This window comes from Oncorhynchus mykiss, chromosome 9 (assembly GCF_057628025.1).
Source record: "Oncorhynchus mykiss isolate SJ-2025 chromosome 9, ASM5762802v1, whole genome shotgun sequence".
Classification (NCBI taxonomy): Eukaryota; Metazoa; Chordata; class Actinopteri; order Salmoniformes; family Salmonidae; genus Oncorhynchus; species Oncorhynchus mykiss.
The window spans coordinates 21932096-21951664 of record NC_143030.1 but is presented as its reverse complement, the minus strand read 5'-3'; the positions used below and the strand labels follow the sequence as shown (position 1 = coordinate 21951664).

The window sequence follows — 19569 nt, the reverse complement described above, 5'->3', positions numbered from 1 at the left end:
AGCCTGCTAGCCTAACAGACAGACAGCCTGCTAGCCTAACAGACAGACAGCCTGCTAGCCTAACAGACAGACAGCCTGCTAGCATAACAGACAGACAGCCTGCTAGCATAACAGACAGACAGCCTGCTAGCCTAACAGACAGACAGCCTGCTAGCATAACAGACAGACAGCCTGCTAGCATAACAGACAGACAGCCTGCTACCCTAACAGACACTGTCGTGTTACAGCTCACACACTTTCACAACAGAGAGAGAGAGAGAGAGAGAGAGAGAGAGAGAGAGAGAGAGAGAGAGAGAGAGAGAGAGAGAGAGAGAGAGAGAGAGAGAGAGAGAGAGAGAGAGAGAGAGAGAGAGAGAGAGAGAGAGAGAGAGAGAGAGAGAGAGAGAGAGAGAGAGAGAGAGAGAGAGAGAGAGAGAGAGAGAGAGAGAGAGAGAGAGAGAGAGATGAAGATGCCTGGTGTCAGCACCTTATTTAGGATTACCAGGTCTGGAAGAAGCCATCGTAATTCCTATAATTCTCTCTGAAGCCTCGTTCCTCCCTTTCTCTCCTCTGGCTTAAGTAGTGGTGTAAAGTACTTAAGTAAAAATACTTTAAAGTACTAGTTAATTTGTTTTTGCGATATCTGTACTTTACTATTTATATTTTTGACTACTTTTACTTTACTATATTCCTAGTTTTAAATATTGAACTTTTTACTACATACATTTCTCTTGACACCCAAAAGTACTTGTTATATTTTGAGTGCTTAGCAGGACAGGAAAATAGTCAAATTCACGCACTTATCAACCAAACATCCCTGGTCATCCCTACTGCCTCTGATCTGGCAGACTCACTAAACACACATGCTTCATTTGTAAATGATGTCTGAGTGTTGGAGTGTGCCCCTGACTTTCCAGAAATTAAAAAAAGAAAATGGTGCCGTCTGGTTTCCTTAATATAAGGAATTTGAAATGATTTATGCTTTTACTTTTGATCCTTAAGTACATTTTAAACCAAGTACTTTTAGACTTTTACTCAAGTAGAATTTCACTGGGTGACATTTACTTTTACTTGAGTCATTTTATATTAAGGTTTCTTTACTTTGACTCAAGTATGAAAGTTGAGTACTTTTTCCACCACCGCAAACAAGCCCACTCACTCTAAAGTAGTGAATCTCTCCTCCATCTACCACTCTGCCCTAGCTCTCTGCCTCCCAAATGGCACCCTATTCCCTACATAGTGCACTACTTTTGATCAGGCCCCATAGGGCTATGTAGGAAATAGTTTGCGGTAACACTTTATTTGGATAGTCCATCTGTAACTATCTACTAACCCTAGCTCGAACTCTAACCCTAACTAACCTTAACCTTAACCCTTATCCTAACCCTAAACTTAACTTAAACCCTAACCTTACCCTTACCCTTATTCTAACCCTAAACTTAACTTAAACCCTAAACCTTACCCTTACCCTTATTCTAACCCTAACTAACCTTAACCTTAACCCTTATCCTAACCCTAAACTTAACTTAAACCCTAAACCTTACCCTTACCCTTATCCTAACCCTAAACTTAACTTAAACCCTAAACCTTACCCTTACCCTTATCCTAACCCTAAACTTAACTTAAACCCTAACCGTACCCTTATTCTAACCCAAATTGTAACCTTACCAAGTAGTTGCTCATCAACAGATAGTTTGTTGACAGTATGACCATAAATCCGGATTCTCCAAATAAAGTGTGACCTAACATTCCATTTGGGATGGGAACTCAAATCCCTCCTGTAACCACATCACGGTAAAATAAAATAAAAACATCATAGTCTTGTAGACGCATGTCAACGACAGGCACCGTATTCCCTGTACTGCGTGACCTTTGACCAGAGCTCTGGTCGGTACCTTTTCGGATGCAGCCATCGAGAATTAGCAACCTGTAACTGGCGCTGTCAACGTCAACAAAACAACAACAGATTTCATACTGTACAACAATGACGTTGCTGTGGGCAATGACCAGACATGATGGTGTAGCGTGCAGTAAAGGAGGCTCGTAATAACTACGATCTGCTCAGGATACTGGATCATGTGTTGATGAGGTTCAGTGCATACTAGTTGGTTATTACATCTGAAGTTGAGATCAACATCAGAAATAAACATGGAACCAGGAGGTTATTAGCCTGGGTGCCAGTCTGTTTGGCCTGATAATTCCATAAAGAGGCTGTAGCCCTCAGGAAAGAACCACAACTGTCCTGCAATAACATACACAACTACAAAAACACTCAAACAAAACCACAATAGGCCTACGACACAGGAGGCTGCTGAGGGGAGGATGGCTCATAATAATGCCCAGAACGGAGCAAATGGAATGGCATCAAACACATGAAAACACATTTGCTACCATTCCACTCATTCCGCTCCAGCCATTACCACGAGCCCGTCCACCCCAATTAAGGTGCCACTGACCTGCTGTGGGCCCAACAGTATGTATCTCCCTGACTGAAGGCATGAGCTAGAGAAATGATACATTGTGTTGTAGTGATAGGAGGGTGTATTGCAAACAGATTCTCAGAGACCAACACCATCTCACTGATGGTGTCATTACCATTCCTTAAGCCCTGACCCGCACACAATCACCACTCTCTCTCAGAAGGGTGTGTGTGTGTGTGTGTGTATGTGTGTAGTTCAATGCAGTGCAGTGGGGAGGTTCCTCTCTCTCTTTAAAGAGGTATGGGAGATTTTGATTAGAGAGCTGCTGTTAACAGCCCTAGAGAAGAACGAGGAAGTTTCTCTTGTGCTGCCGAGTGGAAAATTGACTCCGTGTCACAAACTAATCAAATTTCACCAAAGGTGAACGAGAAAAAGAAAAAAAGAAAAGAGAACCTCCACATCATTGCTTAAGTATGGAGGGGATCGCTATGGTCACAAAGGTGCTGACGGACAGAGAACACCTGGTAACAGATGTGAAGAGAACAACAGGGTGTTTGGGGACACGTCCCATGTGGCACCCAAATTCCCTTTATAGTGCACTACTTTTGACCAGAGTCCTGTGCAAGCTTTGGTCAGAAGTAGTGCACTATAAACGGAATAGAGTGAAATTTCACATCCTTGGTCAACCTTACATTAGGATGAAACCTGTGGGAATATAGAACAATACGGCCCCCTCTACGCGCTGCTCGGTGGGGCAAGGGGGAAACATTTGACGGTGACCCCCCTTTGTAATAAAAACAGGAAGACTTTGTTCGCCAGTCAGTGCCAGTGCCAGTCAGTGCCCATTGCCCCCTGTCTTCTCCATGCGCTAGGAAGTTTTGGTTTTGGAGGGCGGGTCTTTCTTGCCGTTCTGCAGCACGGGCGAATCGGAGGTCTTGGCCGTTTTTCTGGGCGGACTCAGCTCGGCGACCACCACCACTTCATGCAGCGAAGGCTCCCTGTACATTGCCACTGTATGGGGGAGAGAAGGGAGGGAGGAGGGGAGGAGGAGGAAGGGAGGAAGAGGGTGGAAATAGGGGGAGGGAGAGAAGGAAGGGATTGGATAAAAGGATGGGAAAAAATAAGTGAGAGAGGAGAGAGACAGTAACATTGAGCTGAACAAATCTATTTTTAAATGAGACCTGAGCAACATCTACAGTAGCCAACTGGTCTTTGCAGAAAGACCGCTTGCTGCCCACAACGTTACAAATGTTCCAGCATGTCCTATGTCTGGGATGTCTGGGAATAGTAGCCTACCTTCTATGAGTTTGGGCAGGAAGTGGGCCGCCCCTTTGGTCTTCTTGACCCTGTTGCCCTTCATGACCTGTCCGTCCCGGTTGATGCCGATGTACCAGGCCCTGCCCGACTGGGTCTGCCGGTACAGGATTGACGAGTACGTCACGTAGTAGTTCTCAAACACACTCTCTTTGAACTTGCACTCTGGGGTGAAGTATTCCTGTAGATTAGAAGACAGAGACACACTGATATTCATAGATGAGCACATGGGGAACACAAACACAGATAAGCAGATGTAGCGCACTCACACACTCACTCATGCTCTAACTCACTCACACACTTACACACTCACTAATGCTCTAACTCACTCACACACTCACTCACTTACACACTCACTAATGCTCTAACTCACTCACACACTCACTCACTCACACACTCACTCATGCTCTAATTCACTCACTCACACACTCACTCACTCACACACTCACTCATGCTCTAATTCACTCACTCACACACTCACTCACTCACACACTCACTCATGCTCTAATTCACTCACACACTAACTCACTCACTCACTCACTCACACACTCACTCACTCACTCACTCACTCACTCACTCACTCACTCACTCACTCACTCACTCACTCACTCACTCACTCACTCACTAATGCTTTAACTCACTCACACACTCACTCACTCACTCACTCACTCACTCACACACTCACACACTCACTCACTCACACACTCACTCACTCACACACTCACTCACGCTCTAACTCATGCTCTAACTCACTCACACACTCACTCATGCTCTAACTCACACACTCACAAATGCACTCACTCACTCACTCACTCACTCACTCACTCACTCACTCACTCACTACACACTCCAGATCAGTGGACAAGAACAACAGATTGAAAGTGCTGACAAATATTTTGATTCCATATATTTAATTTCAAATTCCAAAGGCTCAGATGGGGAATTGCGCAGAACGGAGCCCACATTTCCTTGTGACAGGGTTAGGGGAGGATCTGTGTCTGTTGCGCAAAATGAACACAACACGAGCACGTGCACGCTCACACTCACACACACGCGCACGCGCACACACACACACACACACAGAGGCTATCTGTCACCATCCTGTCCATCTATATCACCATCCTGTCCATCTATATCTATATCACCATCCTGTCCATCCATATCTATATCTATATCACCATCCTCTCAATCTATATCTATATCACCATCCTGTCCATCTTTGTCACCATCCTGTCCATCTATATCTATATCACCATCCTGTCCATCTATATCTATATCACCATCCTGTCCATCTTTGTCACCATCCTGTCCATCTATATCTATATCACCATCCTGTCCATCTATATCTATATCAACATCCTGTCCATCTATGTCACCGTCCTGTCCATCTACTTCAACCTCCTGTCCATCTATATCACCATCCTGTCCATCTTTGTCACCATCCTGTCCATCTATATCACCATCTTGTCCATGTTTGTTACCATCCTGTCCATCTATATCACCATCCTGTCCATGTATATCAACATCCTGTCCATCTATATCTATATCACCATCCTGTCCATCTAAATCTATATCAACATCCTGTCCATCTATGTCACCGTCCTGTCCATCTATATCACCATCCTGTCCATCTATATCTATACCACCATCCTGTCCATCTACGTCACCCTCCTGTCCATCTACGTCACCCTCCTGTCCATCTATATCACCATCCTGTCCATCTATATCTATACCACCATCCTGTCCATCTATATCACCATCTTGTCCATCCACATCTATACCTATAAAGCAATTTTTTTGTCCATTAAAATAACGTAAAAATGATCAGAAATAGAGTTTTGTAACGGCAGATTTCCTCCTCTTCGTCTGAAGAGGTAGGTGCAGCAGGGATCGGACCAAAACGCAGCGTGGTAAGTGTCCACATCATTTATTATAAAACATAAACTGAACACTAAGAAATACAAAACAATAAATGTGACCATGAACGAAAACGAAACAGTACCGTGTGGCGACACACAGACACGGAAACAAACACCCACAAACCAACAGTGAAACCCAGGCTACCTAAGTATGATTCTCAATCAGAGACAACTAATGACACCTGCCTCTGATTGAGAACCATACTAGGCCGAAACAGAAACCTAAACATAGAAACACAAAACATAGACTGCCCACCCCACCTCACGCCCTGACCATACTAAATAAAGACAAAACAAAGGAAAATAAAGGTCAGAACGTGACAAGTGTAGACATTGTTAATGTTGTAAATGAGTATTGTAGCTGGAAACAGCTGATTTTTATGGAATATCTACAAAGGCGTACAGAGGCCCATTATCAGCAACCATCACTCCTGTGTTCCAATGGCACGTTGTGTTAGCTAATATAAGTGTATCATTTTAAAAGGCTAACTGATCATAAGAAAAGCACTTTGCAATTATGTTAGCACAGCTAAAAACGGTTGTTTCAGATTAAATATCTCAGACTGGCCAATAAAAAGAAAAGATTAAGATGGGCAAAAGAACACAGAAACTGGACAGAGGAACTCTGTCCAGAAGGCCAGCATCCCAGAGTCGTCTCTTCACTGTTGACGTTGAGACTGGTGTTTTACAGGATGGTGTCCATCTAAATCTATATCACCATCCTGTCCATCTATATCTATATCATCATCCTCCGGTCCATTTATATATATATATATATCTGTCCATCTATGGATCTGACAAGAATGTGTCAGTTACTATAATATGCTCTCTCCCTCTATCCATCTCCCACTCTCTCGCTCTCTGTCTCCCTCAGAATTTCCCCCTCTCCTCTCTTTCTCTCTCTCCGTCCCTCCCTCTCCGTCCCTCCCTCTTCCTCCCCCTTCATTTGGTATCCTTGTCGAGGAACAAACCAATTTGCAGGATTGATTTGGAGCCTTGATGTGACTGGTGAACAGAAAATCCCTGAATAAGGACTTTACTCTACCTCTCTTCAACATCCATCTGTGTATCTCTCCCTCCTTTCTTTCCTCTCATTCTTACCTCTCCTACTTTTTCCCTTTCTCTCTCTCCCTCCCCTCTATAAACTCTCTGTTTACCTTTACTACTTCTTCCCTCTCTCTCTCCCTCCCCTCTTTTAAACTCTCTCTTTACTTCTTCTTCTTCCTTCTGTTTCTCTCTCCATTATCCTGTTTACCTCTTCTTCTTCCTTCTGTTTCTCTCTCCATTATCCTGTTTACCTCTTCTTCTTCCTTCTGTTTCTCTCTCCATTATCCCGTTTACCTCTTCTTCTTCCTTCTGTTTCTTTCTCCATTATACCGTTTACCGCTTCTTCTTCCTTCTGTTTCTCTCTCCATTATCCTTTTTACCTCTTTCATCCCTCTGTTTATCTCTCTCATCCTCCTCTTTCTCCATTATTAACGACACATGCTTTAATCGTCTATAAATCCATTATACACACCTGCATAGCTAATTACAGTGACTTCAATTGCTACCTTAATTACACATGAATTTCCTGACTCACTCATTAACTTAACGTTGATAGCAAAGAGTGGGGTGTAGAGGTCTAATCTTTAGAAGTTGTGATCTAATCCACTATCATTAGTTCATTAAATTGTCTTAGCAATAACCAAGATCCAGCCCAGGCAATCTTCCTTAAAATGCGGTTGGATCTTTAGAGGGAGTTTTATAGGCTAACACACACACACCCACCCCCATTTACACACACACACACACACACACACACACACACACACACACACACACACACACACACACACACACACACACACCTTCAAAGAGATATGTCTTTGAGTTAACAGCGAGAAGCCCAGAGCAAACCAGACAGCCTCGCTCAACCCCATTAATTGATTAATTAACTTAATTAAATGGGAACTCCCTACAGAACACCGGAGAAGGGAGAGCGAACGGGGTTTGTGTGTGTGTGTGTGTGTGTGTGTGTGTGTGTTCACAGAATGACTCCATTACAGTGGAGTCCAGGGACCAGTTCATCTCTAAACCACTAGGGACTGTAACCTTCTACAGCAGGTCCCCATAGCACATCTCAATCAGTCGGCAGTTATTTCCTCTTTCCTCCATTCCTCACATCCTATCTCCTCACCTCCTTCTCAAAACGCATTGGAGAAGAAGGTCTGAGAGGGGGGACTTTAGACCATCTCCTCCAATACGGTTGAGAAGGAGGCAAGGAGATTAGAAATGAGATAGAGCCAATGTATGGCCCCAAAGAGGAACCAACCCAAACACTATGGCTGTCCTAAATGGAACCCTATTCCCTATATAGTACACTAGTTTTGACCAGAGTCCTATGGTTCCTGGTAAAAAGTACTGCACTAAAAAGGTGAATAGGGTGTCATTTGGGATGCATCCTGCAGTACCCATCAAAAGTTTGGACACACTTTCTCATTCAAGGGTTTTTCATTATTTTTACTACTTCTACATTGAAGACATCAAAACTATGAAATAACACATATGGAATCATGTATTAACCAAAAAAAGTGTTAAAACAAATCAAAATATATATTATATTTTAGATTCTTCAAAGTCTTTGTCTTGATGACAGATTTGCACACTATTGGCATTCTCTCAACCAGCTTCACCTGGAATGCTTTTCCAGTGTTCCCGCATATGCGGAGCACTTGTTGGCTGCTTTTCCTTCACTCTGCGGTCCGACTCATCCCAAACCTTCTCAATTTGGTTGAGGTCGGGTGATTGTGGAGGCAATGTCATCTGATGCAGCACTCCATCACTCTATTTCTTGATAAAATAGCCTGGAGGTGTATTGGTTCATTGTCCTGTTGAAAAACAAATTATAGTCCCACTAAGCCCAAATCAGATGGGATAGCGTATATCGCTGCAGAATGCTGTGGTACCCATGCTGGTAAAAAAAAAAAAAAATCACAGACAGTGTCACCAGCAAAGCACTCCCACACCATAACACCTCCTCCTCCATGCTTTATGGTGGGAAATACACATGCAGAGATCAGCCGTTCACCTACACCGCGTCTCACAAAGACACGTCGGTTGGAACCAAAAATCTCCAATTTGGACTCCAGACCAAAGGACAAATTTCCACCGGTCTAATGTTCATTGCTCGTGTTTCTTGGTCCAAGAAAGTCTCTTCTTCTTATTGGTGTCCTTTGGTAGTGGTTCCTTTGCAGCAATTCGACCATGAAGGCTTGATTCACATAGTCTCCTCTGAATAGTTGATGTTGATGTGTGTGTCTGTTACGAGAACTCTGTGAAGCATTTATTTGGGCTGCAATTTCTGAGGCTGGTAACTCTAATGAACTTATCCTCTGCAGCAGAGGTGACTGTGTCTTACATTCCTGTGGCAGTTCTCATGAGAGACAGTTTCATCATAGTGCATGATGGTTTTTGCAACTGCACTTGAAGAAACTTTCAAAGTTCTTGACATTTTCCAGATAGACTGACCTTCATGTCTTAGAGTAATGATGGACTGTCGTTTCTCTTTGCTTATTTGAGCTTTTCTTGCCATGATATGGACTCGGTCTTTTACCAAACAGGTCTATCTTCTGTATACCCCCCCCCCCCCCCCCCCCCCCCATACATTGTCACAACACAACTGATTGGCTCAAATGCATTAAGGAGGAAAGAAATTCCACCTTCTTCAGGATTGGTGGCTCCCCTGTGGGAGGGTTGAGCTAACGTAGGCTAATGCGATTAGCATGAGGTTGTAGGTAACAAGAACATTTCCCAGGACATAGACATATCTGATATTGGCAGAAATATTAAATTATTGTTAATCTAACTGCACTGTCCAATTTACAGTAGCTATTACAGTGAAATAATGCCATGCTATTGTTTGAGGAGAGTGCACAATTTTGAAAATGAAAAGTAAACAAATTAGGCACATTTGGGCAGTCTTGAAACAACATTTTGAACAGAAATGCAATGGTTCATTGGATCAGTCTGAAACTTTGGCCATCTAGTGGCCAAAATCTAAATTGCACCTGGGCTGGAATAATACATTATGGCATTTCTCTTGCATTTCGAAGGTGTTGGTGCAAAAAAATACAACAAAGTTAGTTTTTTTCTTTGTATTATCTTTTACCAGATCTAATGTGTTAAATTATCCTACATTCCTTTCACATTTCCACAAACCTCAAAGTGTTTCCTTTCAAATGGTACCAATAATATGCATATCCTCGCTTCAGGGCCTGAGCTACAGGCAGTTAGATTTGGGTATGTCATTTTAGGCGAAAATTGAAAAAAAGGGGCCGATCCCTGAGAGGTTCATTTAAATGCATTCCAGTTGACTACCTCATGAAGCTGGTTTGGGAGAATGCCAAGAGTGTGCAAAGCTGTCATCAAGGCAAACAGTGGCTATTTGAATAATCTCAAATATAAAATATATTTGATTAACACTTTTCTGGTTACTACATGATAACATGTATTATTTCATAGTTTTGATGTCTTCACTATCACTCTACAGTGTAGAAAATACAAAAAAAAAAAACCCTTGAATGAGTACGTGTTCTAAAACTTTTGACCGGTAGTGTATGTGGCACCTAAGAGGACCCAAGCCAGACATTGTAAGGCCCCTGAGGGCCCTAGACAGACACAGTGTGGCCCAGGTCACCTCTCCTCATTAAATAAACAGTACTCCTTTGGGGCTCCTAAACACAGCCAGTTCCTCTCTCTCTCTCCAGGGTCATCAATAAATAAAAGCACACTGCTCTCTGAGCTGTGAGTGGGGGGTATGAATTAATAAAGGATGGATGGATAGAAGGAGGGAGCGAGGTAAAGAGAGAATGCTAAAACATGTCCAGCACCTTTCAGTGTTGCACCCAGGGGCCTAAAATGAAGGGAAGAAGGAGAGAATGAAAGAGAACTCAAACATAACCCTTCACTCCTAAAACAAATGGTTGTGCTGAAAAGAATTCAAACAAAAGCATTTTCTACGGTTTAGTTATTTACTTGATTCCATGTCTGTCTCGTAGTGATTTGTCAATCACTTCCGTACAACCGTAGGACACAACAACACACCAACTCATCAGACATCCTTTCTTTCTTTCTTTCCTCTGCTGTAGCTCCCTATGTCTACCCCATTCTATTCCTTTTTCATCCTTGTTCCTATCGATTCTGGTACAGGTTAAAGATGATTTCATACTAACCTATTAATGGGTACTGTTTCAATCGGTAGGTCAGTTAGAGGGCTTGTCTGTCAAAGTCTGGTTGGATGTTTTTCAAAGTGCTCTTTCACTCTCTTACCAACCAGTGGTTACTCTTTCACTCTCTAACCAACCAGTGGTCACTTTTTCACTCTCTAACCAACCAGTGACCACTCTATCACTCTCTAACCAACCAGTGACCACTCTTTCACTCTCTAACCAACCAGTGACCACTCTTTCACTCTCTAACCAACCAATGACAAGGGTAATGTAGGTGGTGTGGATGTTAGTCCCTGGGTCACCTTTTATTCTCTCCTGCATAAATATATTATATCTAGTGAGTGAAAAACCTGAATAGAGTACAGATCGATACAGTACAGATCTAGAATCACATGATCATCACACACATCATATTATCATACACATCACATTCTGATATGAGACAATGAATGCGGGCAGCAGGTATCCTAGCGGTTAGCGTGCTGGTCCAGTTACTGAAAGGTTGCTGGTTCAAAGCAGACAAAGTGAAGAACCTGTCAATGTGCCCTAGAGCAAAGCACTTAACCCTAATTTCGCCTGTAAATTGGGAAAAGGGATACCTAGTCCGTTACACAACTGAATGCATTCAACCAAAATGTGTCTTCCACATTTAACCCAACCCATCTGAATCAGAGAGGTGCGGAGTGCTGCCTTAAATCGACACCCATGTCACCGGCTTAACCGCTAGGCTACCTGCCACCCACTCTGGATAATAGTGTCTGCTAAATGATAACAATTTAAATAAATATGGTCCAAAAATATATCACTAATGCAATTCCACTTCTCTCCAGCAGGGGCTGCTCAAACACACAGGCTGCCTGGGGGCTTGTAGTACACTCTGCCTTGCTGCTGTTGGTGGTACAATACTAACACAGAGACCACTTCTCCAAAACACCTAACCTCAGATCTCCCATTGCATTGGCCCTCTTAAAACAGGCTAAAATTCACTCAGGTTCGACACCTGCGTTACACATGTGAGGATTTCATTTAGGTTTTTTGTTGTTGCTAAATCAATCCCTCCTGTTGCATATTTGAGGCAGATTTGTAACGGGCACATCCTCTCTCACACACCACATTACATAAATGAATCCTGAACAGAGAGAGAGAGATGAGGGTGAGAAAGGGGAGGGGGGAAGGGAGAGGGAGTGTTGAGGGTTAAGGATTTGGGACAGAGATAGATGAGAGAACAGAATGGAGATGCAAGCGTGCGAGAGAGAAAGAGAGAGAGAGAGTGGGAGGAAGAGGAAGAGAAAGAGCGAGAGAGAGTGTGTGAGCAAGATGGAAACAACTATTTACATCCTACTTGCTCAACTCTGAGCTTGCACATGTAGCAGGAACCAGGTTGATTTCCAGACATTGGCACCAACCAGAACCCCCCAGTCTTCTACTCCACCTCTCTCCCCCACTCCCTCTTTCTCCTCCACCAGTACTTGCTGGGTTGACATTAACCATTCAGCTCTCAAAGCAGTCAACTGGAGAATTGATTTCATGTAGGACCTCTGTGAAAAGTCAATAGGCATTAGTGCAAAGAAGAAAAAAACAGGATTAGGCTGTGGTTGCATCCACCCAAGCATGGAGAAGATAGAAACGCTTCCAAGCTCGGAATCGGCCAACTAAAGGTTAATCCTGGGTTTAACCATCCTGACACTTATTGGCTGTCTCCCTGAGAACAATGGTATTTCACACCGTTGATCAGATACAACGTGTGTGTGTGTAAATGTGTGTGTGTGCGTGTCTGTGTGACAGGTTTCACGTGACACTGTCGCTGTCTCCAACGTCATCTAAGACGTCAACGGATACAAAACATCCCTATAAACGGCTCATAAAAGACTTGACGAGAACGAGAACATCCCATATCACTCATTAAAGCCGTCCGTCCTTCAGTATAGAGACAATTAGGGCATAATAAAGGAAGTGTGTGTAAAAGAGGGTTTCAGGTACTGTAGTCCAGGTGCATGGAGGGGTCATAAGCCAATCAACGGGCAGCTAAATTATCACCTTGGATCTTTCTTACCTGGATCCCTGAGCTGCTGGAGCCTTCACAGTCACTGACCCCACTGACACACACACACACACACACAAAAACACACACACCATGTTCAGAACAGCTGGAGAGGAGGAGGAGGAGGAGGAGGAGGGGGGTTGTCCTCTGCATCTCACCTTGTCTGCCAGACCCCGCTGAGTGTTTGGGGATTTTCCAGAGGAAACTAGAACTAACCTACCCACCCCACACAGCCCTCTCCCTCTCTCCCTCCCTCTCTCTCTTTCTCTCTCTCCCCCTCTCCCTCACTCCCTCTCCCCCTCTCCCTCACTCCCTCTCCCCCTCTCCTTCACTCCCTCTCCCTCCCTCTCTCTCTCTCTCTCTCTCAACCCCCATCTCTCCTACCTCTCAACCTTGCCCTCCTCTCTCGCTCCATCTCTTTCTACCGCTCTACCTCCCCCATACCTGAAGCCCACGTGTGTCTGCATGCCTTCGCTGCTAGGTCAGTTTAAGGAAAGGGAGGGGGAGAAGAGTGAAGAAGAAGAGGATAGACAGAACGAGAAAAACAGACAGAGTTTGAATAAAGGGAAGGAGGGAGAGAGGGAGTGCTGACTCGATGGAAAAGAGACAAGCGTTTTCTGATTCGATGGAAGGTGTGGAAGGTCACAAGAGAGGGACGGAAGGGGAGATGTGTATGTGCATGTATCCATATGTGTTTGTTTGTGTGTTTGTACGTGTGCACTCCTGCGTGTGTGCCTGTGTGTGTGTTGCCACATATGTGTGTGTGTGTGTGTGTGTGTGTGTATTGGCATGTGTTTGTGCGTTACTGTACGTGTGTGTGCACTCCTGCGTCCCTGCGTGTGTGTGTGTTGCACAGTGCAGGGTGGTCTCTGAGGCCAGTGTGGATCCTTGCAGGTTCTAGCTATATTGACTAATGAGCTCATCTGTCAGGGCCAGGGGCCAAGGGCTAGGGGGCCAAAGAGGGAGCAAAACCCCACCCCTCAACCATCTCAACCCCCCTCCTAAACCAGACATGAGTAATCACCCTGACACAACCTGAGGACAAGGTTGAACGAACACGCAACAGTTTGAACACTGTGTTCCTAGTTCATTCCGGGTCACATCCGAAAACCTTCAACTAGGCACACTCCCTTCAGGGTTTATCTTATGTGACTGTTTGGCATGACAGGAATATGCACTAACACGCCGACATTCAGTCTGGTTCTTACTGTAGGGGAAAAAAGGGTAGTTGACCTGAGTCTAACACTCGTATGGTGTGTGGTCAGCAGCGGTTTAAAGGGTTTTGTGTGTTTAATGTATAGAGTAGTGGTACTTGTAAGTACGCTACAGATACTGTACGTCATATACAGTACAGTGCATTCGGAAAGTATTCAGACCCCTTGACTTTTTACACATTTAGTTACGTTACTTATTCTAAAATGTATTGAATATTTTTTTCCCCTCATCAACATAAACACAATACCCTATCATGACAAAGCAAAAAGCACTTTTCAGAAATTCTTGCAAATGTATAAAATAAAAAAAATGGAAATATGACATTTACATAAGTATTCAGCCTCTTTACTCAGTACTTTGTTGAAGCACCTTTGGCAGTGATTACAGCCTTGAGTCTTCTTGGGGATGATGCTACAGGCTTGGCACACCTGTATTTGAGGAGTTTCTCCTTTTCTTCTCTGCAGATCCTCTCAAGCTCTGTCAGGTTGGCTGGGAAGCATCGCTGCACAGCTATTTTCAGGTCTTTCCAGATATGTTCGATCTGGTTCAAGCTCTGGCTGGGCCACTCAAGAACATTCAGAGACTTGTCCCAAAGCCACTCCTGCATTGTCTTGGCTGTGTGCTTAAGGTCATTGTTCTGTTGGAAGTTGAACCTTCGCCCCAGTCTGAGGTCCTGAGCACTGGAGCAGGTTTTACTTTGCTCTGTTCATCTTTCCCTCAATCCTGACTAGTCTCCCAGTCCCTGCTGCTGAAAACATCCCCACAGCATGATGCTGTTTCCTCCAGACGTGACGCATGGCATTCAGGCCAAAGAGTTCAATCTTGGTTTCATCAGACCAGAGAATCTTGTTTCTCATGGTTTGAGAGTCTTTATGTGGCTTTTGGCCAAGCAGGCTGTCGTGCCTTTTACTGAAGAGTGGCTTCCTTCTGGTCACTCTAACAAAAAGGCCTGCTTGGTGGAGTGCTGCAGAGATGGTTGTCCTTCTGGAAGGTTCTCCCATCTCCACTGAGGAACTCTAGAACTGTCAGAGTGACCATCGGGTTCTTAATCACCTCACCTCCCTTCTACCCCGATTGCTCAGTTTTGCCGGGCAGCCAGCTCTAGGAAGAGTCTTGGTGGCTCTAAAGTTCTTCCATTTAAGACCTTCAATACCGCAAACATTTTTTGGTACCCTTCCCCAGATCTGTGCCTCGACACAATCCTGTCTCAGAGCTCTACAGACAAATCCTTCGACCTCATGGCTTGTTTTTTGCTCTGACATGCACTGTCAACTGTGGGACCTTATATAGACAGGTGTGTGCCTTTCCAAATCATGTCCAATCAATTTAATATACCACAGGTGGACTCCAATCAAGTTGTAGAAACATCTGAAGAATGATCATTGGAAACAGGATGCACCTCAGCTCAATTTCGAGTCTCAAAGTAAAGGGTCTTAATACTTGTGTAAATAAAGTATTTATGTTTTTTAGTTTAATACATTTGCAAACATTTCTAAAAACCTGTTTTCGTTTTGTCATTATGGGGTATTCTGTGTAGATTGATGAGGAAAAAAGTTATTTAATCAATTTTATAATAAGGCTGTAACTTAACAAAATGTGGAAAAAGGGAAGAGGTCTGAACACTTTCCAAATGCACTGCATACTGTGTGTGTGCCCTCTCACAACAGTTTTCTCAATGTATAGGCCTATATACTGCACAGTGTCACTGTCTCCACGCCCGTCCACACCCCCTACAACTGACCAAAGATATCAACAGAACATCCTAATGAAATATCTATCTAAAGAAGGAGCACTCTCATTCTGGCATCATCTCAACAACACACACACACACGCACAAACACTACATTAGGGTGGTTCTACAGGGAGGTAAATGTCCCTCAACAGTAGCTGGTATTCCTTATGACCTCCTCTAGTCTTAACAATGGCATTGCGGCAAAACACAGCTGGCTATACTTTACTGTGCCTTAGACAAGCAACCATTCGCATGTACTCTGTCACACACACAAAGGCATGTACGTACGTGCGTGCTCACGCAGGCACACACACACACACACACACACAGGGAAAGGAATAGCTAACTATTACAAATTACAACAGCATGATAGATTTGGGAGCTGAGAAACCCCAAAATATAATCTATCCCAGTTAGTGTTCTGTATGACAGCCATTAAATGGCACAGGATGTAGTTCATAAAGCGTGTCTGTGATAATAGATATTGGGAAAGAGAGAGAGAGTGTGTGTGTGTGTGTGTGTGTGTGTATACTACTGTATAGTAATCTATGTATTGTGTCTGTCTATATGGATAAATAGTAGCGATCAGAATGCAGAACCTTCGGGGCTTTGTCCATTCAGTGCTTCACCCATTGGGCTCATAACTCTGTCACATTAAATGCATTTATTGTATTCGCTATAGCTGCACTATATTTAGGAGGTGGTGGAATCCTCCTCTCTCCTCCTTCCTCCCTCCCTCTTTTCTACACCTCATCCCTTGCCTCCCTCGCTTCCTCCATACTTCCTCCTCCCTCCTCCTCCTCTGTGCCCCTCCTCCACTCCTTCCTCATCCCCCTCTGTGTCCCTCTGTGCCCCACATCCATCCTGCCTCGTCCTCCTCTGTTTCCCCCCTCCCCTCCTTTCTTCTCCTTCCTCCCTTTCGGGGCTGTGTAATGTCACGTGACAGAGAGAGGTGATCCCTATCTTGCGGGCAGTGCCTTCCTGCATCTCAATAAGGCCCCGGAGGGTTTGGAAAGAGCTACTCAAGGAGTATAGCAGAGGGGAAGCAGATAGAGGATACAGAGAGAGAGTGTGAGAGAGAGAGAGAGTGTGAGTGAGTGAGTGAGTGAGTGAGTGAGTGAGTGAGTGAGTGAGTGAGTGAGTGAGTGAGTGAGTGAGTGAGTGAGTGAGTGAGTGAGTGAGTGAGTGAGTGTGTGTGTGTGTGTGTGTGTGTTAGTGAGTGAGTGAGTGAGTGAGTGAGTGAGTGAGTGAGTGAGTGAGTGAGTGAGTGAGTGAGTGAGTGAGTGAGTGAGTGAGTGAGAGAGAGAGAGAGAGAGAGAGAGAGAGGGGAGGGGTGGGGGAAGGAAGATAATGAAGGAGATAACAAAACCAAAGCAGGAGATCTGGAACTCACTTTATATAGGGAGTCACCCAGGTGAAACATAGCACATAACATGAAAACACACCCTTTCTCCTATCTCTGTTATTAGCAGTGTTTGAGTGTTATTAAAGTGTTGTTAGTTTATCTTCATTGTATAAATGTTTAAAAGTTTACTTGGTCCAACTTTTCCCCAGCCTGTTAGTAAGCTGGTCAGTTCTGCCTGATCAGAGCTGGCTGTCCCAATTATGTCTACCTTCCTCTGTCAGTTTGTTTACACCTGCGTACTGTGTGTGTGTGTGTGTGTACTCCTGTTCGTCCATGTGTGTGTGTGTGTGTGTGTGTGTGTGTTTGTGTGCAACTTCATCTCCCACTCTCCCACCTCCCATCCCTCCTTCCTTCGCCCCCTCTCTCAGCCCAGAAGGGTTTCTCCAGAACACAGTTAATAAAGTGGACCAGACCCGGCTGAGCACTATTTTGTATTAAAAAGCAATTCCCACATGTTACCCCAGAGTTAGCTGTAGCTGAGCCCAGGCACCAGGCAGGCAGGCAGCGCCTCAGACAATAGACCAATGACAAGGAGTTTCCCTCCATCATTAGCCTCTCTCTAGTCCCTACTGCTCCTCGAGGAGCTGGGGATAGGCATGGCCATCGGCCACACCGCACGGCTCCTCCTTAGGTGGAAAGGGAGAGAGGAGGGATGGTAGAGAAGAGAGTAGGGGGGGTAGAGGGAGGGAGAGAGGTGGGGGGATAGAGTAGGGGGAGAGAGGGAGGGAGAGAGGTGGGGGTATAGAGTAGGGGGAGAGAGGAATGAGGGAGAGAGGTGGGGGGATAGAGTAGGGGGAGAGAGGAATGAGGGAGAGAAGTGGGGGATAGAGTAGGGAGAGAGAGGAATGAGGGAGAGAGGTGGGTGGATAGAGTAGGGAGAGAGAGGAATTAGGGAGAGAGGTGTATGGATAGAGTAGGGAGAGAGAGGAATGAGGGAGAGAGATGGGGGGATAGAGTAGGGGGAGAGAGGAATGAGGGAGAGAGGTGGGGGATAGAGTAGGGAGAGAGAGGAATGAGGGAGAGAGGTGGGTGGATAGAGTAGGGAGAGAGAGGAATGAGGGAGAGAGGTGGGGGATAGAGTAGGGGGAGAGAGGAATGAGGGAGGAAGGTGGGGGATAGAGTAGGGGGAGAGAGGGAGGGAGAGAGGTGGGGGTATAGAGTAGGGAGAGAGAGGAATGAGGGAGAGAGGGGGGGGTTAGAGTAGGGAGAGAGAGGAATGAGGGAGAGAGGTGGGGGTTAGAGTAGGGAGAGAGAGGAATGAGGGAGAGAGGTGGGGGATAGAGTAGGGAGAGAGAGGAATGAGGGAGAGAGGGGGGGATAGAGTAGGGAGAGAGAGGAATGAGGGAGAGAGGTGTGGGGATAGAGTAAGGAGACAGGGGAATGAGGGAGAGAGGTGAACGACTAATTCTATAGTGAGACTGTGAGAGCTTGTTGTGAGAGAGAGTGGGAAAGAGAGAAAAGGAGAGGGTCACGCAGGAAGGACAAGGACAATAAATGAGGAACATACGAAGACAGGCTGAAGGGAGGTCAAGGACAGTAAATAAGGAACATACGAAGACAGGCTGAAGGCAGGTCAAAGACAGTAAATAAGGAACATACGAAGACAGGCTGAAGGGAGGTCAAGGACAGTAAATAAGGAACATACAAAGACAGGCTGAAGGGAGGTCAAGGACAGTAAATAAGGAACATACAAAGACAGGCTGAAGGCAGGTCGAAGACAGTAAATAAGGAACATACAAAGACAGGCTGAAGGCAGGTCGAAGACAGTAAATAAGGAACATACGAAGACAGGCTGAAGGGAGGTCAAGGACATTAAATAAGGAACATACAAAGACAGGCTGAAGGCAGGTCGAAGACAGTAAATAAGGAACATACAAAGACAGGCTGAAGGCAGGTCGAAGACAGTAAATAAGGAACATACAAAGACAGGCTGAAGGCAGGTCGAAGACAGTAAATAAGGAACATACAAAGACAGGCTGAAGGCAGGTCGAAGACAGTAAATAAGGAACATAAGAAGACAAAACGAGTGATGGGAGGAAGAAATTTTAAAAAGAAGCGAGAGGCAAACCACAATTCTGAGGAGAGAAAGGCAACTAGCACGACGGATATAGACGGCTGGCCAGGGAATGAAAAGGAATGACAAGCAAGAAAAGGGAGAGAGAAGAGATAAGGAGAGATGGAGAGAGAGGAGAGAGCTGCAGAGCGCTTTCTTCTCCCTACAGGCAGTACTCAGTGTATCTGGCCCCATCAGGAAGACATGCTCGCACACACAGATGCATGCACACACACACTTTATGTGCCGCAGGGAGCTGTCTCCCTACAGGCAGTGCGTGT

The 19569-nt window shown here is 44.9% G+C and overlaps 1 protein-coding gene across 1 annotated transcript in view; it reads right to left on the bottom strand.

Annotated features, from left to right (window-relative positions):
• Positions 1-641: 641 nt before the first annotated feature.
• fgf11a (fibroblast growth factor 11a) overlaps positions 642-19569 on the bottom strand; it is a 117513-nt gene continuing 98585 nt past the window's right edge. Inside the window, exons 5-6 of the mRNA XM_021614984.3 lie at positions 3696-3894; positions 642-3410 (exon numbers count right to left, since the gene is read on the bottom strand). Of these exons, the coding sequence (XP_021470659.2) occupies positions 3268-3410; positions 3696-3894 (342 nt within the window). The 3' untranslated portion in view covers positions 642-3267. The remainder of the gene's footprint in view (positions 3411-3695; positions 3895-19569) is intronic.